At 44.5% G+C, this 26,213-nt stretch overlaps 1 protein-coding gene across 4 annotated transcripts in view; it reads left to right on the top strand.

The window, feature by feature from the left end:
• The window catches only part of LOC141046821 (regucalcin), a 188,787-nt gene that overhangs the window by 72,619 nt on the left and 89,955 nt on the right, over positions 1–26,213 (top strand). For 3 of the 4 annotated variants that reach the window (XM_073541447.1, XM_073541445.1, XM_073541448.1), the window contains 7 exons: positions 2,156–2,346; positions 2,841–3,052; positions 3,477–3,644; positions 4,893–5,009; positions 5,505–5,975; positions 9,150–9,267; positions 22,288–23,152. In XM_073541447.1, coding sequence (XP_073397548.1) covers positions 2,156–2,346; positions 2,841–3,052; positions 3,477–3,644; positions 4,893–5,009; positions 5,505–5,975; positions 9,150–9,267; positions 22,288–23,152 — 2,142 coding nt within the window. Of the gene's footprint in view, positions 1–2,155; positions 2,347–2,840; positions 3,053–3,476; positions 3,645–4,892; positions 5,010–5,200; positions 5,321–5,504; positions 5,976–9,149; positions 9,268–22,287; positions 23,153–26,213 lie in introns of those variants that run through there. The other variant, XM_073541449.1, reaches the window with a different exon arrangement.

Raw genomic sequence — 26,213 nt, 5'->3', positions numbered from 1 at the left:
CAGTCCCTTTTCATTCAGACGCCGACGGATAGTACGGGTTGACACTGTTGTACCCTCGGACTGCAGGGCAGCTTGAACTTGTTTGGATGTTAGTTGAGGTTCTTTATCCAACATCCGCACAATCTTGCGTTGAAATCTCTTGTCAATTTTTCTTTTCCGTCCACATCAAGGGAGGTTAGAAACAGTGCCATGGGCTTTAAACTTCTTGATGACACTGCGTACGGTAGACATCGGAACATTCAGGTCTTTGGAGATGGACTTGTAGCCTTGAGATTGCTCATGCTTCCTCACAATTTGGTTTCTCAAGTCCTCAGACAGTTCTTTGGTCTTCTTTCTTTTCTCCATGCTCAATGTGGTACACACAAGGACACAGGACAGAGGTTGAATCAACTTTAATCCATGTCAACTGGCTGCAAGTGTGATTTTAGTTATTGCCAACACCTGTTAGGTGCCACAGGTAAGTTACAGGTGCTGTTAATTACAAAAATTAGAGAAGCATCACATGATTTTTCGAACAGTGCCAATACTTTTGTCCACCCTCTTTTTTTATGTTTGGTGTGGAATTATATCCAATTTGGCTTTAGGACAATTCTTTTTGTGTTTTTTCATTTAAGACAAATTAAATGAAGATAATAATAACAAAGAATTTGTGTTTGCAATAATTTTCAGGAAGAAACTGAGTATTATCTGACAAAATTGCAGGGGTGTGAATACTTTTGGCCACAACTGTAGAAATGTGAAATCTGCTCCAAATAAAAGAGAAACTCTCCCAGTTTCATACCTATTCAGTGCAGTTCGATATGAACTCCATTTTTTGCCCTACACACATCCAAACGATAGTGAAGTTCTTGCCACACACGGGTAAGGACATCTGGTGTAACAGAGTGAATAACGTCTGTGATTCTCTGTTTTAAGTGATTAATGTCGCTGATACATTCAATGTACATATGTTGCTTCACATAACCCCAAAAGAAAAAGTCTAAGGGCGTCAGATCCGAGGATCGTGGTGGCCATGGCTTGACAGAACCCCTGCCTATCCACCGCTGGGGGAATGTTCTATCCAGAAACTCACGAACAATGGTGGCGTAGTGTGAAGGAGCGCCTTCCTGTTGAAAGATGACAGCCCATATTCGGACGTTGTGGCGATGAACATGTCCACAGATATGGAAGGTCGCCTCATCGCTAAACACAATCTTCTTCAAAAATCTTGCATCATTGTCAATCTCAGGAAGCATATCTGTAGGAAACGCGCATCGTTTTGATCCATTCGTTGGTTTGATAGCGTGCAACAGCAGCAATTTGTACCCCGTAAAACAGAGATGTTTCTTTAACACCTTATGAACTGTAGTCTCGCTTAGGTGTAATTGTCGAGCACACGCACAGATATTTTAGGGCTCCTTAGGTAGTTATCCCGTATAGCCTCTACAAACTGGACACTGACGGCCTACCAGAACAGGGTTTCTCCACCAAACTGCCGATTTCCTTCAACTGCTTATCCCACCGAGTAACGTTATTCCTATGTGGTGGCGCTTTGTTATAAACGTGCCGATATTCACGTAGCACTTTGGTCACGGATTCTGAAAACTGGGAGGGTTTTACTTTTATTTGGAGCAGATTTCACATTTCTATCATCTTTTGTTGCTTTCCTGTGACTGGTCAAAAGTGCACCATGACTTTACGCGTACACTGTAGTCAGGGTGAAATCCTGCAGACAGATGCCCTTTAAGGCTGCGACGTTGGAAAAAAGTCTGCCAAAGGCACCAATTTTAGTTGAACAATGTATATGGAAACCTTCTGATCCTCCTTAACAGATGATTTCAGGGAAGAGAAGGGTGAGTCAAATGGAATTTACAAACATAACCCCCTTTTTTTTTTTTTCCTCCTCTCATCGCCCAGAAGATAAATCTCTACCAAACTCCACTCCACTTTACCCACACAAAATGAATGCACACTTGGCAAATCAAGTGTGGATGTTTATTGGGGGAAATGTAGAAGGTCTGGTAAAGGCTGTCTGCCAGATGAGCGTTAAGTGCCATAGCATTTTTATGTTCTTTTACGATCAATACAGTCAAAGCAAGTATGGCTCTCAATGGATGTATGGTGTAAATTGGTCATTGCTCTAGTTTGTAAGACTTTTATTTATTTATTTTTTTAGGGTAATTGCAGAGAAAGTGAAGGAGGTGCTCTATTCTCGTCCTCGAAAGTACATCCATTGTTCAGGCCAAGAACCTACAGAGCCTGGTTATATCAACATTCTGGAATTGGCGGAGACCATGTGTCGTTATGATCTTGATGATGTCGATCTTTTTTGGCTTCAAGAATGTAACCTTGAGTTAGCAGATATGGGTAATAATACACTACACGTTTATTACTGGGCCTTCATTTTTAGAAGTGGATATTTTAATGGAGTTATCTGGGACTTAGTTTATTTTTTCATATGGGGCTGAGCTGATACTGGCAGGTAGTTGCTAACTACCTGCCTGTTCTGCCCGGTGATTAGTTCTCAGGTGGAGATTTTCTTGCATTCTTTGACCTTACATCAATAGAGCAGCTCTTCATCGTATGGTCTGCTCAGTAAATGAGTTGTCACTTCCAATTTTATGCTGATCGACAATTGACTCTCTGCAGTTTGGCAGCTGATTGTCAATCAGGATGACATTTGCAGTGACCCAGTCAACAGGAGAACAGGAGGTAGTTGACCTCATGAAAAAATAAGCAAAGTGGATCAAATAGGACTCATTAATGTTACAGCACACAATATCTGTTATAATTTCTTTCCCTCTTGATAGATAAATAATTTTTTTTTTGGTGTCAATTTAACAGTGTTCTTCCTTTTGTAGGTTGTGCTCCTTTAGATGAAAGCACAATGGAAAAGACATTAGAAGTGCTGGAACGACAATGCCATGAAAACATGAGTCATGCCATAGAGACAGAAGAAGGCCTAGGTATCGAGTATGATGAGGATGTCATTTGTGATGTGTGTCGCTCACCTGACAGTGAGGAAGGCAATGACATGGTGTTCTGTGACCGATGCAACATTTGTGTACACCAGGTGGGTTTCATGTTTTAAAAGTGTTTTATTGAATAATTTGTGCTAATAACCAACTGTTGGTAAATGGCTCTAGATGCACATGCCAGATCTGGCAGATACAAAGCAATGTCCTTCTCTTTCCCATTGAAATATATATGTTCATTATTTTAGCCGTTTCGATAATCTATAAGACAATGGATTATAGAGAGTGTGGTGTTAGTTATTTAGGCGTCTTGGCTAAATACTAATGGGTATAACTACTGTTCAAAATGAATTGTTGTAAGTTTTGTTATAAAACCTTTTTTTCTTAATTCTAAACTGTTTACTGGGGAAAAAAAAGTGTAGTTTGAATGCAAAGATTGGTGCTGTGATTCTGATGAGAAATTATCTGCACTGAAGCTTGTACAAAAAGACATGTTTATTTTTATTTTTTACATATTGGAAGGCATGTTATGGCATCCTAAAGGTTCCAGAAGGCAGTTGGCTGTGTCGCACCTGCGTGTTAGGTGTTCATCCACAGTGTATTTTGTGCCCAAAGAGAGGAGGAGCCATGAAGCCCACAAGGACAGGAACCAAATGGGCTCATGTCAGCTGTGCACTATGGATACCAGAGGTACCTTTTGATTTTTGTGATGTTAAAGTGGCTTGTGACTTACACGTGTTTGGGGGGCCACTGGGTTCTTTGCAGCCTTTCCATATTACCCTTTTGTTTGTTTGTTTTTTTTGTTTTTCCTTCAGTCCGAATCCATTAGTTGTGCTGAAATTGTACCTTGTTGCCTTACTTTTATGTTTGATCATAATTGAGTCTTTGATAGAAATTAAGTAAAAACACATAAAAGATACCTTTATGCAGTGGCCTTGATCGAAGCAGCATATTATAGGTACAGTTCAAATTACCAGTCATTTCTGTAAAGTGTTAATGAAAGCGACTGTGCTGGGTTCTGAGTCCACTTTTTTCAAGAGCTGCTTTTTTTGCCCTGATGCCAGCTGCTGTATTAGGCTAAGTTCAGATTAACTTATACAAAATCATCCTGTTTTCATCCAGAATTAAAAACAGATGATTTTCTTATTGAATTGTCAACTGAATGGCATCTGTAGCCACAAATTACAATCAATTCCTCATGTTGTGTTAATTGATAACCTCATAATTAGAATATGAAACCTATAGAGAAAAAGGAGGAAGCATCCACTATGATATAAAATATAAATATTTGTTACACATTGAAAAAATTGGTTACAAATGGGTCTATATGAGAAGAGCGAGGAAGCACTAGATCAGGAGAAATCCTTGAACTGGTGCGGAGGCAGTGAGAATAGGAGAGTAAAAACCCCACATACAGTATCTCATCATATGATATAATGGTGTCTGCGCTAAGGTAATAAGGTACAAAACTATGAATACACCGAATAACATACATCTATGCATGTAGCATGACACTGAGAGTAATGTTATTACGTAACATAATGAAAAGCATTGTAATGACCTTTAATCATTATAATGTAGGATATATGGTTAAGAAGCACCTCGACGCGTTTTTCACTGCTACCTGTGGCTTTGTCAGGTGATCACAGTGTGAATTGTCTTGTAGTCCCAGCACAGCCACACTCCCATATACAATTCTTTTCCTACACATACAATGAACTGGCTGCAGCACTATACCAGTTATATTTTAAGGGCTTATGCTAAGAAAAAACATCAATTAAATTATCCAGACATATTATAGTAACATGTCCACTTTATTTAGAAGGAATTCTAGAATTTTTTACTTAATGAGAAGCAGCAATAACATTTACCTGTTACTTTTCCAGTGTAGCATAGTTTCTGTTCGTAATAACACAATGCTGTCCATTGCACATACAGGTGAGCATTGCTTGCCCTGAACGGATGGAGCCCATCACCAAGCTTTCTCATATACCTCCGAGCCGGTGGGCATTGGTCTGCAGTCTCTGCAAACTGAAGACCGGAGCCTGCATACAGGTACAGTACACATCTATTTTTTTTTTACTTTAAATCAAAGAATTGTCTTTTAGTGGTTTAACTTGCTTTACATGAGTATGGTCCTTTTGTTATTTATTACAATCTGCCATGTTTAAAGGAGTCCAAGATCAATTCATACATGGTTTCCATTGTGTTTATAAAGTTGGAATGGGGCTTCAGCTTTCACAACATAGATGAGATTCCCGACTACAGGACTCTTCACAATGGTGAGATGTCATAGGTCTCCAGAAATAAAAACCTTTAACCATGGAGGATTGTAGGAACTATATACATGACTTCTTGAACTCCAGGTGAATAATTCTGTAGCAGACTATACTGTAAGATGCCGTGTTACTGTAGACCTCTACCTGTGATTTCATGCCACTATTTCTACCTCTTTCTGATAGCTCTACGCTTTCCAGCCTAGTTTACTCATTGTGTAAGTACTGTATATTGCTGGTGTTCTGTGTCACTGATTATACTTTCCTTGTGTAGTGTTCAGTTAAGAGCTGTATCACAGCCTTTCACGTCACTTGCGCATTTGAGCACAGTCTGGACATGAAGACTATACTAGATGAAGGGGATGAAGTAAAATTTAAGTCCTATTGTCTAAAGCACAGTAAGAACAAGCACTGCTCAGCAGAACAGGACGAGCCTGACAAGACTCCCATGGACAGCAGACAGAGTGAGAGTGAAAAGACCAGCCTCCGAGCCCAGAAACTAAAGGAGCTGGAGGAAGACTTTTACACAATGGTGAATGTGGATGACGTGGCAGCTGAATTGGGATTGCCCAAGCTACCAGTGGACTTGATATATTCTTTCTGGATGCTGAAGCGAAAAAGTAATTTTAACAGGCCGCTTGTACCACCTAAAGAGGAAGAACAAAATGGCTTGGTACAACCCAAAGAGGACAGTATTCATACCAGAATGAGAATGTTCATGCACCTGAGGCAGGATCTTGAAAGAGTAAGCTGAGTGTTGCATTTAATCAGTTTTGTTTTATTTGTTTGTTTTTAATCTAAACTAAATTTGTAGAAATCACATCTTGGTAACTGTCATTTTACATAGTTATTTAGGAAAATTTAGTTTCCAAATGAAGGGTGCCAGCTACTACCTTATGGGTTCAAGGGGCTTATCTTGACTTTCAGAAAATGGTGGGAGGGGGTATAGGAGAGGGGTGGGGTCCCAGTAGTACAATGATGGTAACCATTTGGACATGATGGCTATATTCCTCTCACATTGTTTTCTTTAACTGTAAAGGGATTATGCCATTAGAAAATGTTTCCTTATCAGAGGTTCAAATTGCCTCTTCAGAGGACTTGAACTCTAGTGCAACCTATTGCAAGGCTTCTAAGCCTCCTCACATTGGCAGGCTAGGCATGTCACTATTCACTAGGAGAAAAGTTACCCCTTAGCTCCCCATCCGAGGTAGGATGGCAGAGATTGGTAACAAACGAACGCCTCTATACTCAGATGATGACAAAGCATCCACCAATCACAGTAAAGGCCCCGTTACACATAATAATGTCCTGGCGATCCCACCAACGATCCGACATGGATGGCGTCGCTGGGACATCGTTAGGCTGATCACTGGTGAGCTGTCACATAGACAGCTCCTCCAGCGATCAGGACCAGCGAGCAAGCTGGTTTCCAAGGTAAACAGCGGGTAACTAAGAGCCGCGCTGCTCTTAGATACCCGCTGTTTACATTGGAAACCAGCGTCGCTGATCGCTGGTCTCTCACTGCCACACGCAGCGATGCGTGGGGGCCAGCGGGAGACCAACGATCAAAAAATGGCCCAGGACGATGGAGCGCGATCAGCTATACCCGGCAGGGGGGCCGGTCGCTGATCCCCATCACACACTGCAATCGCTGTGGCGTCACAAAATCGGCTATCTCGCTGGTGAGATCGCTGTGTGTGACGGGGCCTTAAGTGATGTCACATCTGACCATGCGCCGCCTTCACAATGACTTTAGTACACGCTCAATAGATGCCTCACTACAAAATATAAGGTTAGTCTGTTCATTGTGGCTAATGTGCGTGTAGATTTCCTGAATTGGGAAGTATGAGTCTAAAAAATCTCCAGTGGCCGGTATGAAAGTCACAAGATTCCTTATTTTTAGGTTTAAAAAAGATTGTAATATGAAGAAAAAAAAATTATCAAAACCTCAACTTTATTGTTTTTAAACCAAAAAACCTGATTAAGGCTGATTAACGCTTACTAAAAATCGGACTCCTTCCCAGAAATCGCGCGGTTTTTTCCACGCGATTTCACCGCGATTATGATCGCGATTTTGCCGCGATTTTCGCGTGCGATATTCAAGCACTTTCCAAGCGATTTGAAGCATCGCTTGGAAAGTGATTGACAGGTTGGTCACACTCGTCAAACATAGTGTTTGACAAGTGTGACCAGGTTTTTACTATTGAGGCCGCCTATGCGGCATCAATAGTAAAAGATAGGATGTTAAAATGCTAAAAAAAAATAAAAAAATCGGTGTATATTTACCTTCCGGCGTCCCGCGCTGCATTCCCGGGCCTCAGCGTTCCCAGTAATGCCTTGCGAGACCTGTGATGAGGTAGTCTCGCGTTGCTATAGCGATCTCGCGAGACCATGTCATCACAGGACCTTGCCGCAAGGCATTACTGGGAACGCTTAGGCCGGGAATGCATCGCGGGACGCCGGAAGGTAAATATACACCGATTTTTTATTTTTTATTCTTTTTTTACAGGGGTATGGTACCCAGTGCCTGGAGGACAGTCTCCTCTCCTCCACACCGTGGGTACCAACCGCACATGAGACGCTTAACTTCCCGCATGGTGGGCATAGCCACATGCGGGAAGTAAGCGATTCTCATGCATTCCTATGGGTGCGGAATCGCGGCAATTCTTTGCGATTCCGCACAAAGAATGAGCATGCTGCGATTTTTTCCGCGATGCGATTCCGCCGCGGAAAAAAGCGCAGCATTAGCACAGCATGTGCGGAATGCCATAGGAATGCATGGGGGGCGTTCTGTACACGATTTTTAAGCGTTTTTGCGCCGAAAATCGCGGCAAAAACGCTTAAAAATTGCTACGTGTGCACACAGCCTTAGGCTATGTGCCCACGCTAGCGTTTTTAAATGCTCAGGAAACATCCCCTTTCCCAGAAAACGCGCATTTCGTGCAAAAAAAAAAAAAAAAAAGCCGCACGTTTTTGACGCGTTTTTTGACACGCGTTTTCTGGGAACATTGGGGGAAGGCTAAAAACGCTCAGCTATGCGGAAATTAATGAGCATGCTGCGTTGTTAGCTGCTAAGCGATTCCTGAGCGGTTAAAAACACATGCATTGGCACAAAAAGCCAAAAACGCATGCTAATTAATTAGAAGCATCGTGTAAGCGTTTCTGCAGCGTCTGAGCCGGCACAAACGCTGCGGAAACGCTTACAAAAACACTATGTGGGCACACAGCCTTAAGCATTAAGTTAATTACCGATGACCTATTCTTTTCATGGAGGATATACACATTTGAACATCTTTTTACATACAGAATTGATCGACATAACATGTTTAGGAACATTCTAAAACATTTTGTTACTTGTCTTGTGCTGGTTCTGTTGTCCAGAGCTGTATTCATAATTCTACAGACCACAAATCTCAGCACTCTGTTGATTAAGTCTCTACATTTAAAGAGTTTTTCATTTTAATCAGTAGATCTTGGAATAATAATAATTTCCACAATTGGATATGTTTAAATTACTGTATTTTGAGGATTATAAGACGCACTGGTTTATAAGATACACTCCAAATATTGAGGTGGAAAATAGAAAAAAAGTTTTAATAAAATGTTGCACATTATAATCTGCTTTTGCTGTAGCTTACCTGGGGGGGGCGACAGTGGTGGAGCGGGGTCCTAGGTGGCAAGCTTAGTCACTACTGGCGAGGTGGGACTAGCTGTGGGCTCCAGGCTTGTAGGACGGGGTGTTCGGCGGCAGCAGGAGTCGGGCAATGGCTGTGGCCACAAGGCTTGTACATTGAAGTGTTGAGTGGTGCGGGGGCTCCACCAAAACTTTGTGACAGCCCGGCACCTTGCACCTTTCATACTTTCTTGCCAATAGGGATTAAACTTTGGGATAACAGAGCTCTATATTTTCGTTAAACAGGTAAGAAACTTGTGCTACATGGTCAACAGAAGAGAGAAGCTCAAACTGTCCCATAGTAAACTTCATGAGCAAATCTTCAATCTACAAGTCCAGCTTGTCAATCAAGAGATGGCAGCAGGTAACCTATATTTCCTTGGAGTCCGTGAGAGACATGAGAATCCAGAACTGCATGGATTTTAGAATAGATTGTGACTATATCTGTTATGTTATACATAAATCACATTCACTTACATTCTGTTTGGTTTATAATTTAAAAAAAAACATACAAATGGGGGAATCTACTGCATGCATTCTTTACATAAGGACATGCATTTAAGCCTGAGTATCTGCTCTATTTTATTTATTTATTGATTTTTTTTTTTTTTTTAATTTATTTTTATGGACAAGTCTGTTGCTGTGCATTATATGAGACTTGTTGCAAATTTCAGAGATATATTTGCTACTGAATTTTGGGAAGGAAATTGTAAAACTGTTCTCAGAAACGGAACATGGGAGAAAACTTTATGCAGAGAACCTCCTTTTCTATGGGCTTTTTGTTCTACTATTTGTGAGACGTATATGATACTAGCCAGGGCCAGATGCTCCAGTGGGTATGCACAACACTTGGCACTTACATAGTGAATATCCTGTGACCGCACAAGACTTGGCTGCCGTATGAGCTATGTGAAGCTATTTAATATTCTTAACACACTGTGAGCTACGGGACAGTCCTTCTGTCTTGGCAAATAGAGACATTCCTAAACATTACCCCCCTATATGTACATAAAATTACTGAAAAAGTTGTCTATTAGTGTATTAATGTCTGAAAAATGAAACGTAGTAGTTTTTGTTTTCTCTTCTGTATTTAGTGAACTCTTTTGGGACTGTCCTCAGGATGTGGCATGCATGGGCAGCCAGGTGCTCAGGGTTTTTCCTAGATGGCCTCATGTGAATGAAAGCATCCTTTGTAATGTGGCACAGAATCATTTTCTCTAGTAAAGTCAGTCTGTTATTTAGATAATGGCTAATAACAATCAGTCCCCAAAATTCATGCATATTCTGGTTAAAGGGATCTTCCAAGTTTTCAGAAATTAAATGACTTGCTTTTACTGACAAATAAGTTTGACAATTTTACAATATCCTGTCTCCTTACATTTCTCATAGTATCCTAGATCTCTGCTTTCAGGTTTGCAGAACGCTAGTCCTCAGTAACTTACTGTGCAGTGGATTTAGTATCCTCCACTCCACCCCCAGCCACATGTAGCAAAATAAAAAAAAATTAAGCAAAAACCTTTCAAATCTATAGCATGGTTTTAATAGATGCGGATTTCCTCACTTTGATGTGTTGGGGTGACATTCTCATTGAGAACAATGTATTGTGTTTTTTGGGGATACCCTGCATATCCACAGCAGGATTTACTTACCAAGTGTGGGCAAACAGGAGGAAGAGTTGTACATTTATGTTTCCATAATCAGAAGGATGCTAGTAAGTGACTGAAAATAGAGCTCTTGAAAAACTTGAACTTACCTGATAAAACTGGAATACCCTTTTAATACTGAGGTGAAATAAAAATTCTGTTGCCAATCAAGGCCTGTAAGGATCACTGATTTTATACTACACAACCACTCTATTACAATGAGAATATTGAACAAGGTTATTTTTACTTCCATACATAAAACTCCCCATTAGCCCCCCTTTACATGTCCTGATAATTACAGTACTGGAAACAAACAGTACCCGTGTTATCCGTGTGTGTGCCTTCCATGTGCACCATTCAAGTGACATGCACTGTAATACTGTAAAATGCAGAAGAGAAATGACATATGTTTAGGTGTTAGATGTGCAAATATATATATTGATAGTCATCTGTGAGATATACAGTATTATCAGTGATTTGCATGTGTAGTTTACTGTACATGTATTTAGCTAATGTAAAAATGAGTCCCCCTATTTACTCTGTCGCCTCATTGGGGGACACATAACCATGGGTGTTATGCTGCTGTCCACTAGGAGGCGACACTATGCATAATCTGAAAAAGATTAACTATGGCTCCTCCTCTGCAGTATACACCCCTGGATGGCGTCAGCCTTCTCCAGTTTTTGCTTAGTGTCGCATAGGAAGCGCACCTAAATAATTTTTCCCTTTTTTATTTTTTTCCGTTTTTTTCCTGACGGACTACAGATGAAGAAAAGTGGGTCTCCTGCGAGACCCCCGGCATGGCTCCTTCCTCGGCCCCTATTATATGGAGCCCGCTTGAAGTTGAGGTGGCTATTCCCCATGTCGCTCCTTCCCCAGTCCCTTGGGTACTGGTTCGAAGTCGAGACCCCCCTCCTTCCCCAATTCCCTTTGGTTCTGGGTTGAGGTCGAGGCAAGGATGAAGCCCCCTGATGGTGACAGCAGCACCCTCCCTAATCCCCCTCTGGGGGCATTAGGTTGAGACCCCTCAGGTAGGGCCTGTACATGGCAGCATTCTGCGGCTCCAAAGCCAGGGACGTCCAGCCCAGCTGCGGGCTCCTGTAGGGGCCGGGGGAGAGTGCACGCAGGCATAGCACACACAGACACAGGGCTCCTGTGCCCCTGTCTCTGCGGCAGCGCCAGCTCCATAGCGCTTCAGGGGGACCCCTCACAGGGCCCCGCTCCTTTTAAAAGCCCCACCGCTATCCTGCCTTTAGATCTAGGGGGGGGTCTGGTTCAGATCCAACCCCCTCCCGGACATCCGCGCCGGCCTGGAGCCCTTCTGGGCATCAGACTTCAAATTTAGACCGCTGCTTCGGCCTAGCTGAAGCTGCCGCCTCCTCCCCGCCCCCCGGATGACAAATATGACACCTTACAGTGTCATAGAAGGGGCGGATCGAGACAGAAAGGGCGCGTTTTTACATAGCTCTGCGCGCCCTTTTCAGCTCTTCGTCCCCCTTCCTCTTCCTCCTCGTCCTCTCAGCGGCCATTTCTGGGTCAGAATTACTGCAGGAGAAGGCATTGTGACATCAGCAGCACGTCAGCCAGTCTCCGGGGGACACATGACTGTGAATCTACGGCGCTGGACCTAGGGGCACACTGGTGGGGTAAGATCACAGCTGGGTTTTCTTACTCGGCTGTGAATCCATATTCCCTATAAGGCTTCCCTATATTTTTCCTCTACATAGCCACCCCTGTAGGGCCCTCTGCATAGCCAACCCTTCTGCACTCGGTGCACTATGCCGGGCTCAAGGTACAAGAGAACCAGGCAGTACTGCTTTTATGCGTTCTGCACAGCCTCTAAAACTCTCCCCAGTGGCAGCACGTACCCGCACTGCCGGGATTGTATCCAAAATACTGGGTCAGAACCCCAAGAGGCTCCTACCAATGCTTCAGCGTCTGCTACCACGCCGGAATGGGCTACTCAAATGTCGCAGTCTATGACGCAGTCCATAGATAACCTGACCTCCACATTACTCCAGGCTCTGCAGGTCATGTCTCGGCTATGAGCGTTACCCAGCAAAGGGACAGCTCCACTCAGGGACAGGCAGTTTCTGGCTCTCCCAGACGTAAGCGGACCCACAGGTCGCGTTCATCTGCATCATCCCATAGCACACGGTTATCCTCCTCTAGGGAGAGACACCGTAATTCCAGGTCACCTAGACCCTCCCCTACTAGGGACAGACAACGCAGATCTCCACAGCGATCCCCGACCACAGGAGACCTCCGCCCCAGTTCGCCCACCAGGAAACGCCTCAGCGATACGCAGGATTCGGAAGGCATCTGTGACTCCGACTCAGACAACGAAACGGAGAGGTCTCTGGTTCCCGGCACCCCTAGCAATGCAGCGCTAGTTGAGGACATTATCTCTTCCATCGGGTGCTGGACATTTCTGATCCACCCCCGGAAGCCCCAGAACACAAGATTTGCTTTGAAGGTGTTCTGAAACCACCTAAGGTCTTCTCTAATCACCCGGAATTTCAGGCGATACTTACTAAGCAGTTTTCGCAGCCCGAGAAGAAATTCACCAATCGCAAATATTTGGAGGCAAGGTACCCTTTCCCACAGTACACCAAGGAGTGTACAGATCCGCCCGAAGTGGACCCTCCAGTCTCTAGGCTAGCAGCACAGACCCTCCTGTCACTGCCAGATAGCTCAACCCTTAGAGACGCAGCAGACCGGCATGGCTCGTTCAATTTTCGAAGCGGCAAGGGCCTCCCTGGCTCCCGCGTTCGCTTCAGTCTGGGCGGCCAAAGCCATTCTGGCTTGGGCCAAAAATTTGCAGAATGGCCTCCAAGCTTCCAATCCTGAGCTATCGGACCAAGCGGTTCAAATAGCAGTGGTAGCAGATTATATACTTCATGCAGCTCTGGATTCCGCAAGAGGTGAAGCGGGAATAGCATAAAACGCAATCACAATCCGGCGTATCCTTTGGCTACGGGAATGGAAAGCGGACGCGGCCTCGAAAAAGTCCCTCACACACCTCCCGTACCTCAGTGGGCGACTTTTCGGTGAAAAGTTGGACACAATGATATCCAATGCCACTGGGGGGAAGAGTACCTCAATCCCTCAACTAAAACCTAAACGCACGTTCAAAAGGCGTAACCAAACACAATTCCGATCCTTTCGGAATTCTTAAGGCTGGTCTTTCTCACGTCCAGCACAAAATCGTAACCGCTCTCCACGCAGGGACAACCCTCGGGCGGCGCAGAGGCCGGAAAGGACCTGGCAGCCGAAAGCAGGCCAGACAAAGCCCAAAGGAGGAAAACCTCAGACTTTCTCCTCATCATGACTCACGAACTCCGGAAGACACCCCACCCGTAGGCGGACGACTTTTACTCCTTCAGCAAGTCTGGCTGCCTATTACAGAAGACAGGTGGGTCAGGGAAATAGTGTCTTCCGGATACAAGATAGTTAACTTCCAGCCCACCGAACCAGTTCTTCCTCTCTATTCCCCCAAAGCCGCCAGACAAGGCTCGTGGCTTCTGCCACGCGGTTTCCTCCCTCCTTCAAGCAGGAGACATAGTTCCCACAACCGAGCGCTTCCGAGGGTTCTACTCCAAACTATTAGTAGTCGCCAAAAAAGGAGGCAGCGTACGGCCCATACTGGACCTGAAACAACTCAACAAATATGTATGGGTTCGTCATTTCCGCATTTAGTCCTTTCGGTCCATTATTGCGTCCATGGAGCAGGGAGAATTTCTCGCCTCCATAGACGTACAGGACGCATACCTGCACATACTGATTGCTCACGCCCATCAGAGATTTCTCAGGTTCGCTATCGACCAGGATCACTACCAGTTCATGGCTCTCCCGTTCGGACTCGCCACGGCTCCCAGGACGTTTACAAAAATCATGGCAGCCACCATGGATGTTCAACATTCTAGAGGCATAGTAGTCTTTCCATACCTGGACGACCTTCTTATCCAGGCTCCCACCTTCAAGGACTGCGAGGTCAGCGTTTCAATCACAACCAACACTCTGAGTCGCCTGGGCTGGTTAGTCAACTTGCAAAATTCATCGACTGCCCCGAGTCAGTCTCTGACATTCCTGTGGATGCTATTCGACACCTCCAAGGGTCTGGTGCTCCTTCCTTCAGGACTGGACCCAGTTCCAGCTTCTGTACATTTTTCCACCCCTCCCTCTGATCTCCAGAGTCGTGAGGAAGATCAAACAAGAGGGAGTTCCAACCATCCTGATCGCACCAGACGTACATGGTACGCCAACATTGTACAACTTACAGCCGACGCCCCCTGGCGTCTCCCCGACCGTCCCAATCTTCTGTCACAAGGCCCGTTCTACCACCAGAACTCGGGCTCTCAATTTGACGGCATGGCCCTTGAGACCTGGGTTCTAACCCAGGCAGGGCTCTCACCAGACATCATTAAGGCCATGATCAGGGCACGGAAGCCAGCCTCCACCAAGATTTATTACCGTACCTAGAGAGCTTTCTTTACCTGGTGTAAATCTCACGGCCAGATTCCACTCCCTTATTCCCTCACAAAGGTACTTTGTTTTCTTCAATCGGGCCTGGACTCCAGGCTTATCCCTAGGCTCGCTTAAGAGCCAGGTGTCAGCGCTCTCAGTGCTTTTCCAGAGGCGCATTGCTAACAAGCCGCAAATAAGGCCTTTTCTCCAAGGAGTTTCCCGATTTAGTTCCCCCCTACAAAAGTTCACTGGAAACGTGGGACCTCAACATGGTCCTGACAGCATTGCAGGCACCACCTTTCGAACCCCTTAAGGAAGTCCCACTCTGCATTCTACGGAAGGTGTTTTTTTCTGGTGGCAATCACCTCGCTATGCAGGGTGTCTGAATTGTCAGCACTCTCCTGCAGACGGCCCTTCCTAGCCTTTCACCAGGACAAGTTGGTTCTCCGTACAGTCCCATCCTTCCTTCCGAAGGTTGTGTCCAACTTCCACCTCAATGAGGAAATTTCACTGCCATCCCTTTGCCCGGTTCCGGTTCATAGAGTGGAGAAGGCTCTGCATACGCTTGACCTCGTCAGGGCATTGCGTATATACGTGTCTAGGACTGCGCCCTTCCGGAAGTCTGATTCCCTTTTCCTTCTTCCGGAAGGCGTTCGCAAGGGTCTGCCGGCTTCCCAAGCTACCCTTGCCAGGTGGATCAAGTCCACCATACAAGAGGCTTATCGCCTTAACAATTCTCCTCTTCCGGCCGGTATCACGGCACACTCTACGCGGGCGGTAGGGGACTTCTGGGCCATTCGACACCAGGCTTCGGCACAGGTGTGTAAGGCGGCCACTTGGACTAGTCTACACACGTTTACGAAACACTACAGAGTTCATACCCAGTCCTCAGCAGACGCGAGCATGGGTAGACGGGTTCTGCAGGCGGCGGTGCCCCAAGTTTAGGGACCTGTCAGCACAATATTCGTCCATTGCTTCCCACCCAGGGACTGCTTTGGGACGTCCCATGGTTGTGTCCCCCAATGAGGCAACAGAGTAAAGGAGATTTTTGTGTACTCACCGTAAATTTTCTCTTCGCCTCTAATTGGGGGACACAGCTCCCACCCTGTTGCCCTTACGGGCCGTTGTTATGGTTGAGTTCTCATATTGTTCTTTGAGCTCGTACATAGTGGCCTTCTAACAGGCATGGTTATGTTGTTTATGTTCCTCCTAATGCTTTTGCACAAAACTGGAGAAGGGTGACGCCGTCCAGGTGTGTGTACTGCAGAGGAGGAGCCATAGTTATTCTTTTTCAGATTATGCATAGTGTCGCCTCCTAGTGGACAGCAGCATAACACCCATGGTTCTGTTGTCCCCCAATTAGAGGCTAAGAGAAAGATTTTACGGTGAGTACACAAAAATCTCCTTTTTGATAACCAGCAAAGGTGAAGCAGAAAGCTGTGAGCTGATATGATCAGACTAGGAAGGTCCACAGATATAGGGCCCTTCCCAGCCTAAGTATACAAGCCTACAGCCATCTCAGACTTACAGACATCCATTACATGCGCCAATTCTGCCGCTTTGCCCGGCTCTTCCTGATTACTCTGTTGCGGTGGCAATTGGGGTAATAGTAGTTGGGATTGATGTCAGGTGTGATTTTACAAAAATCACAGCTGGCATCAAGCCCTGGGGGTTAGTAGAGGAGAGGTGTCTATCTATCACACCCCCATTACTAACCCAGTAATGAAAAATAAAAACATACACACAAAAAACTATCCATGGTTCACCAATTTAATGGAGGGGGGTAACCCACGCAACACCACACAACACCACACGACAGTAGTTCTGGGAATCCAATGTAGTCCAGAAATGGATACCTGAAAAACATGAAATGAGAGAAATAAGCATGAGACAGTCCCTTGTTCACCAATTTAATTGTAAAAATGTTCCCACGAAGCTCTGATGTAGTTCATGTTCCCAGAATCTGGCTCCGATGTATGTTAATAGTAGTAAAGTTACAGCTATTAACAGGCACTGCCGGGTAATGATGACAATGATTCTCATTGTCGCTGGGTCTCACTGAGCGCAATGAGATCCGTCGGCTCTGAGTGTTGTAGTCAGTACCATGAGACTCTGAATAGCGGTAACTTTACTACTATTCACAGATACGAGGAACTTGGACTACGTCGGAACTTCATGGGAATATTTTTGGTAATTTGTGAACTAGGGACTGTGTCTTGTTTTTATTTCTGCCTTTTTATGTTTTTCAGGTATCCATTTCTGGACTACATTAGATTCGGTGAATTATGGCTGACCTGCATGGGAATTTTTTCAATAAATTGATGAACGAGGGGGAGTATTTATTCAAATAGTTATTTTTTCTGTGTGAGATTTTATTTTTAATTACAGGATTAGTAACACCTCTCCATTACTAACCCCAAGGCTTGATGGTCACTGTGATTTTTGACAAATCACAGCTGTCATCAACCCCAACTATCATTACCGCAATTGCCACCGCACCAGCACAGTCTGGAAGAGCTTTGTAAAGTACCAGAAATGGCGCATCTAATGTAATGTGCCACTTCTGGGGTGGCCGCAGACTGGTGTTTTTAGGCTGGGAAGGGTCCAATAATTATGGACCTTCCCAGCCTGATATTATCAGCCCGCAGCTGTCTGCTTTACATTGGCTGGTTATCAAAATTAGGAGAGACGCCACGTCGTGTTTTTTTTTTTTTATTCATTTATTAGCTAAATACAAGTACAGTTAACTACACACTCACGGCACAAACTATGTATCTCAAGGATATCTCTTTATCTATCAATTTATATCTTTGCACATCTAACACCTAAACATGTCATTTTATATTCTCTTCCGTCATCCGTGTGCACGTGTTTTTTTGTTTGTTTGTTTTTATTGACACAAAAAAATTAACATGTTTACGAGTTTGTCCCATGGTCCATATGAAATAATGAACATGTGTGCCTATCTACTTGTCTCCAGTACCTGTGAAAAATGTACATGGGAAGGGGGATTAGACAGATTAACAGATTTGCTATTTGTTGCTTTTTCTGTTCATAGGAATGTCCCATATGCTTCTTCTTTCATATGAAAGACTGCAGAAATTTTGCAATGTATTGAAATAATTGGAACCATGTGTCCATCATTTTCCAATATCCTTTAAAATATTATATTGGTGCAAGGTCCCAATCACACCCTGTACTCAAAGCTTTTTCACTTATTTATTTTTTATTTGGACACAATTAACTCAAACAACTAGTGATGAGGGAACGTGCTCGGATAAGGTGTGATTAGAGCATGCTTGGGTGCTAACTGAGCTGTTCGACAGCCGCAGCATATTTAGGGATTGCCTAACACGACATGCAGCCACAGGGACTCAAACATATTATTCGAGCATGCTGAAGACACACTTGGTTAGCACCAGAGTTTGCTTGCTTAACACCTTTTCAGAGCACTTCGCTCATCACTGGCAACTATGGTTTTACGCATCCAGCATTCACAGTCCAAGTAGGGACCTTGATACACAGATCTGCCACAGGGCTCCGAACCAGAACTCAACAGCCTAGTAAGCTCATATAAGTTGAAGTTTGGTTCAGAAAACCCACTACCTGCACCAGGCTCGGACTGGCCCACCAGAGAACCGGAGGATTCTCCTGTGCGCCCAGGCACTGGCACCTGCTGGCATACTGGCCCCCACTGCTCCAAGGGGCCCCCAAGTCAGTGGGTATGGGGCCCCTGAATCAAGGGGGGCCGCCCTGTGCCAGCTAGCAGCAGCGGGAGACAAGTTCCTGTCCCCACTGCTAAAGCGAAATGAATATTCACGATTCTCCACGCCCCTATGGGCGTGGAGAGGCGTGAATACCATTCCTCTTTAATAGCGGGCAGCCCATCCCCAGCATCGCACCACACACACAGCACCGCATCACTCTCTCACACACACAAACACCGCACCACATACACACAGCACAACTCCCCTCCCCGCAGTCACAGCACATCCCGGCTTTCTGGACGTTTCCTGTCTGTGACAGCCCAGCTGGATGACGTCATCATCCAGCGTGCTGTATCAGAGAGAAAGCTGCAGGAGAGAAAGGCTTCCGGGATGTGCTGCAGCTGCAGGTAGGTGAGTTGTGCTGTGTGTGTGTGTGAGAGTGATGCGGTGCTGTGTGTGTAAGTGTGAGAGACATGATGCGGTGCTGTGTGAGTGTGTGATGAGTTGCTATGTGAGTGAGTGATGTGGACCGGTGCTGTGTGTGTGTGAGAGGGGTGGTGGGGAAGGACAATGTTATTGGTGGTGGGAGGCAATGATGGAGGTGTTGGGCAATGATATTGGTGGGGGAGGCAATGATGGAGGTGATGGGCAATGGTGGTGGGGGAAGCAATAATGGAGGTGATGGGCAATGATGGCGGTGGGGAGGCAATGATAGAGGTGATGAGTAATGATGGAGGTGATGGACAATGATGGAGGTAATGGGCAATGATGGCAGTGGGGGAGACAATGATGGAGGTGATGGGCAATGATATTGGTGGGGGAGGCAATAATGGAGGTGATGGGCAATGATGGTGGTGGGGGAGGCAATAATGGAGGTGATGGGCAATCATGGTGGTGGGGAAGACCATGATGGAGGTGATGGGCAATGATATTGGTGGGGGAAGCAATGATGGAGGTGATGGGCAATGATATTGGTGGTGGGAGGCAATGATGGACTCGATGGGCAATGATAATGGTGGGGGAGGCAATGATGGCAGTGGGGGAGACAATGCTGGAGGTAATGGGCAATGATATTGGTGGGGGGAGGCAATGATGGCAGTGGGGGAGACAATGCTGGAGGTGATGGGCAATAATATTGGTGGGGGGAGGCAATGATGGCAGTGGGGGAGACAATGCTGGAGGTGATGAGCAATGATATTGGTGGGGGGAGGCAATAATGGAGGTGATGGGCAATGATGATGGTGGTGGGGGAGGCAATGATGGAGGTGATGGACAATGATGGAGGTAATGGGCAATGATGGCGGTGGGGGAGGCAATGATGGTGGTGATGGGCAATGATGGTGGGGGGAGGCAATGATGGAGGTGATGGGCAATGATTGGTGGGGAGACAATGATGGAGGTGATGGACAATGATGGAGGTGGGGGGAGGCAATGATGGAGGTGGGGAGGCAATGATGGAGGTGATGGGCAATGATAGTGGTGGGGAGAGGCAATAATGAAGGTGATGGGCAATGATGGCAGTGGGGGAGGCAATGATGATGGTGGTGGGGGAGGCATTGATGGAGGTGATGAAATGGACAATGATGATGGGGAGGAGGCAGTGATGGAGGTGGTGATGAGGACAATGATGGGGGTGGAGAGGGACTGCATTATACTTTGAGGGGGCTACATTATATTCTGATGGGGACTGCATTATTCTCAGGGGACTACATTATATTCTGGGGGGCTACATCATACTATATGAGGGGGCTACAGTATACTCTGGGGGGCTGCATTATATTCTGTGGTGGGGCTGCATTTTTCTCTCAGGGGACTACATTATATTCTGGGGGGGCTACATCATACTATGTGAGGGGGCAGCATTATGCCCTATTAGGGGGCTACAGTATACTCTATGGGGAGGCTGCATTATATCTGTGTTCATAGAATCGTAGAGTTGTAAGGGACCTCCTGAGCCATCTGGTCCAACCCCCTGCTCAAAGCAGGATTTGCTAAATCATCCCAGACAGATGTCTGTCCAGCCACTGTTTGAAGACTTCTATTGAAGGAGAACTCACCACCTCTCGTGGGAGCCTCTTCCACTCATTGATCACTCTAACTGTCAAAAAGTTTTTTCTGATATCTAATGTGTCTCCCCCATTCAGTTTCATCCCATTGCTTCTAGTCTTTCCTTGTGCAAATGAGAATAAAGATGATCCTTCTGCCGTGTGACAGCCCTTGAATATTTGTAGACAGTTATTAAGTCTCCTCTCAGTCTTCTCTTTTGCAGGCTAAACATTCCCAAATCCTGCAACCTTTCCTCATAAGACAGGGTTTGCAGACCGGTCACCATTCTGGTCGCTCTTTTCTGAACGTGCTCCAGTTTGTTGATGTCTTTTTTAAAATGTGGGGCTCAAAACTGGACACAGTATTCCAGATGAGGTCTGACCAAAGAGGAGTAGAGGGCAATAATGACCTCACGTGATCTAGACTGAATGCTTCTGTTAATACATCCTAGAATTGCATTTGCCTTTTTTGCTGCTGCATCACATTGTTGACTCATATTCAGTCTGTGATCTATTAGTATACCCAAGTCTTTTTCACATGTGCTGTTGCTTAGGCCTATTCCTCCCATTCTGTATGTGCTTTTTTCATTATTATTGCCCAGATGTAGTCCTTTACATTTTTCCCTGTTAAAAACTATTCTGTTAGTTGCTGCCCACTGCACCACTTTATTTATATATTTTTGAATGTTCTCTCTCTTCTCTAGTATTAGCTATCCCTCCTAGCTTTGTGTCATCAGCAAATTTAATCAGTTTACCCTCAATTCCTTCATCTAAATCGTTGTTAAAGATGTTGAACAGTAAGGGGCCCAGGACAGAGCCCTGTGGTACCCCACTTGAGACATTCTTCCAACTGGATGTGCAGCCATTTATGACCACTCTTTGGGTCCTATCACTAAGCCAGTTATGAATCCACCTAACAGTTGCCTTGTCCATTCCATACCTAGTCATTTTTTTTTAATAAGGATTGTGTGAGATACTTTGTCAAATGCTTTGCTGAAGTCAAGATATACTATGGTGCTGCATTATACTATATGAGGGGGGCTACATTATATTCTATGATGGGGACTCTTATACCTTATGAGGGGGTTGCATTATACTTGGTGGGGTGCTGCATTTATACCCTATGAGGTGGGCTGCATTATATTTTATGAGGGAGGCTACATTATAATCTATGAGACGGGCTACATTACATTCTATGAGGGGGCTACCCCTCTATGATTCTACCCCAACCCCTGCTACATAATTAAGACGTGTACTACCTTATATTATACCCTGATATTAGCGTGTTTTAACACACAATTGGTTGTCTTGTATTTATTTCTATGTACCTACATAGTGGGCCCCAAGAATGATTTTCTCTGGTGGGCCCAAGGTGCTCCAGTCCGATGCTGACCTGCACTTACTCTGACTGTGTATATTGCAAATATATAGCTAGCATCCATTTTTTTATGACCTAGCGTTCCTTTCTTCCATGTCTGCCAGATTATCTTTTTAATATATTTTGTTGGTTTTGTGTCTCTAGGACAACCGTTATCAAGTGCACTGGAGAATACCTTATTTTATCCTCCTCCAAGAATAACTTTGAAGTTAAAAATGCCAAAATCCACAGTTGCAGACTGTAAAAACAGTTCAGTGAAAACTGGGAAACGCTTGGGCCTTCTTGATAAGAACAATAGTTCACATCATGGCCGGGAACTGCAGAAATCTTCGGAAGTCCTCACTAAACACTACTCGCACTTTGCCTCTGAACAAAGAAGGAATGGATTACTAGAGAGTAGTAATCCCCGGATTGAAATTCAGGAACCAGTGTCGCAGCAAACATCACGATATAGGCGCTCAGGTAAACCAATGTCTCTACAAGCTGTAATCCATGGACACTCTTCAAATGGAAGTGGGAAAGTTCAGCATGAACATCTCAAGTCAAGCAAGTCTAATGGGATTTTACGTTCTAGTGCCGACCGAATCCAAAGGGAAAGCTTAAGCCAAACATCTCATGAGCAGGAATCTTTAATCACAACAAATCTGCCCAATCTGGGCAATTTTAGGAAGTCCAAGATGGAGCATTTTAGCCGATCAATCAAAGAAACCACAAATAGCTTGGTAAGGACCACAGATGATCAGCGAAGCTGTGAAAAAACACAAAAAAAGCAGCCTGCAAAAGAGCGAATGTGGAGCAAACAGACTGTTGAATGTCAGTCTTCTGGGACTCCGTATCAGGACAATGATGGCTATTGTCCGGACTTAGAACTAAGTGACTCTGAAGCTGAAAGTGATGAAAATAAGGACCACATGCGCCTGAGGAGAGGCAGTTCAAGTCTGGAAAGCCCTAATAGAAGCAGTCGTAACAGAAGCAAAAAGAGTGTGATTGCACACAGTTCAGGGCAGAGGTGATGGTTCATGACTCCTCTCAATCCCGTTTATTTTATGCTTGTGCATATTGAAATGCCAAAAAAGTCTACATTTCCAAAAATCCAGTAATAAAGGGGAATTATTTTCTTCAAAGCTGGGTTTTTAGCAGCAATGCCATTCTTAGGATGGGAAGTAGAGATGAGCGAATCTTTTGAAATTCGAACTCTCAAGCTTCGTCAAATTTTGGCAGAAAATTTGATTTCCCGTCTATCTGAAAACACGTGTTAACACACTGAGATCTGTATCAAACACTTTTTCACGCTGTTCAAAGCATATAATACAGCCTTAGCAATGTCCAAGTGACTTCAGCATGTATGGTTATGGCTAACGGATGGTAGTAGTTTCAGTGATCTCCTGTCACACACTATCTGTTATGATTGTTCAGTGTTTTAACGCTTTCTCACCTTATAACTAGTGCTAAGCTGTGAGCTCTCACTATCCATATCTGCAGCATTCCTTGTCTCTGTTTTTATACAGGATATCCTATTCCCTCCTGTGGAATACAGCTGGCACAAATCTGAGTCCAAATTTTTCAAATTCACGGTGTAAAGCAAATTTTCTGATTATACTTAACTTGAATTCGATTTGCATCTAATCAGTTCGCTCATCTCTAATCTGCAGTCCAGAATACTCTAGGAGAATGCACAAGCCGCAGCATTGCTTTTTGTCAAGTACAGCCGGAAGTAATATGCACAATGACATTTTTATATTGTTTGTAACACCAAAATTTTCTTAATATAAAATCCAGACAAATTTGATTAATTTATGTGGAGGCAAAGCTCTGTAACATAGTTTAAATATGCTTTTAAATATCTTTCCTAACAAGTGAAAGTTTTACATTGTGTAAATACTTTGTTTTAAAGTGCATTTTAAAGGCAGTATACAGGAATTGCTGGTTGTGCAATGCATTTAATGTAAATATTTTACCTGTATAACTGCTTGATGCCAATGCTTGAATATTGTTTACAAAGAGAAATGGTAGATTTACATGATTTATCATCCTTCTGTTTCAGTCACACTGAAAAAATAAGCTGGGCATGGGGCATATGCATGAAGAATCGCCTAGATGATCCATGGCAGCTTAGGAAAATAGCACTGAGAATTTACAACAAAACGCACTACTTTCAGTCTACCCAAACAGGCCTTTCCAAGCTGGTGCAATACGTACAATGTGTGAACTCAAAGTCAATAGATATATATTTTTATTTGTTTTTTTGTTTGTTTGTTTGTTTTTTAAATTATGGAGCCTAAACTTTCCATTTATGGGGAACACTATTTTAAAATTCGCAACATTAGTATGATTAGATCATTACTGTATTGATTGAGATGAGCAAATATATTTTAGTGGAATTGAATTCTACTTGAATATTACAAAAATACGCAATTCACCAAAGTGAATTTACAGATTCAGCAAATTGGTGCCAGCTATCTGCAATTTAGGTGAACCATAAAGGGTCATCAAGAGGTTTTACAAAAAAAAAAAAAAAAATAGATGTACACTCGCATTAGCGCTCACCTTTTTGGCCCGTCCTTTCCTCACTGTCACCCATCCATTTCCGATTTCATCCTATTACCACCACCGAGCACTGAATCCTCTGGCCTCTTTGGGACGGACCTGCGCATGCATCTGCCAAGTGATGGTGCATGCCATGACCTTATATGTGCTTGCACAGAACAGTCCCAGGTCTCATCAGCATGGAGAAGCCTCGAGATTCAGAACTTGCAGTGGGGATTAAAAGATGTGACCAGGACTGGACAGGTGACGGGGAGTGGAGGAGCTGGAGAGGTGATGAGTGAGGAGAGTATAAAAATGTATTTTCAACATTTATTATGCACATGAGTATGGAGAAACCTCATAGCATAATAAAGGACATTCAATAGGCTGATCTGCTCATCTTTAGTATTGATTATTAAAGGGAACCTGTCACCTCCTTTTGCCGCTATAAGATGCGACCACTGCCTTTCAGGGCTTATCTACATCATTCTGTAATGCTGTAGATAAGCCCCCGATCCGACCTGCAAGATAAGAAAAATAAGTTTTATTATACTCACCCCGGGGGGGGGGGGGGGGGGGCAGTGTGGTGCGATGGGTTTTGCAGGTCCAGGTCCGGCGCCTCCCATCTTCTTGCGATGCCACCCTCCTGCTTGCTTCATACCTCCCTGGCATCGCGCTCCTGTGCAGGCGCACTTCTGTGCAGGGCAGAGCAAATTCCTGCAGTGCGCAGGCGCTGGGTCTTTCTGACCTTTCCCGGTGCCTGCGCACTGCACTACTTTGCAGATAAGTATGCCAGCGCAGCGCGTATACCGGGGAGGCATGAAGCAAGCAGGAGGGCGGCGTCGCAAGAATATGGGAGGACCCGGACCTGCGACACGGGAGGACCCGGACCTGCGACACCCATCGGACCGGACCGACCCCCAGGTGAGCATAAATTTTTTCTTATCTTGCGGTTTGGATCGGGGGCTTATTTACAGCATTATAGAATGCTGTAGATAAGCCCTTAAAAGCGGTGGTCGCATCTTATAGAGGCCTAAACAACTGACAGTTTTAGGCCTAATTCTTTGTGAATTATGGGCCGTACCTGGATCTCAACTCTAACTCAACTTATTTATGCCAACGAGGAAGTTAGCTCAGATTAGAGAGACCCACTGATAGCGCTTGGTATTGTGGTCCGTGTTTGATGGCCATAAAATTTTTTAGATACAGTACTGTGCAAAGTATTTAGGCAGGTGTGGTAAAAATGCTACAATGTAAGAATGCTTTAAAAAACTAAATCAACAAAAGAAAATATAAACCTTATCAGTATTTGGTGTGACCTCCCTTTTGCCTTCAAAACAGCATCAATTTTTCTAGGTACAGTTACACATCCTTTTTTTTTTTATGGAACTATGTAAAGGAAATGTTCCAAACATCTTGGGAGAATTAACCACAAATCTTCTGTGGAGGTAGACTTGTGCAGTTCTCATCTCTCTTCGTGTAATCACACAGATTCGATGATATCAGGGCCCTGTTGGGGACGTATCATCGATTCCAGATTTCCT

This window comes from Dendrobates tinctorius, unplaced genomic scaffold (genome assembly GCF_039654945.1).
Source record: "Dendrobates tinctorius isolate UK_male_01 unplaced genomic scaffold, ASM3965494v1 ptg000121l, whole genome shotgun sequence".
Classification (NCBI taxonomy): Eukaryota; Metazoa; Chordata; class Amphibia; order Anura; family Dendrobatidae; genus Dendrobates; species Dendrobates tinctorius.
Note: the sequence above shows the minus strand (reverse complement) of the source record. Positions and strands in the feature narration are given on the sequence as shown.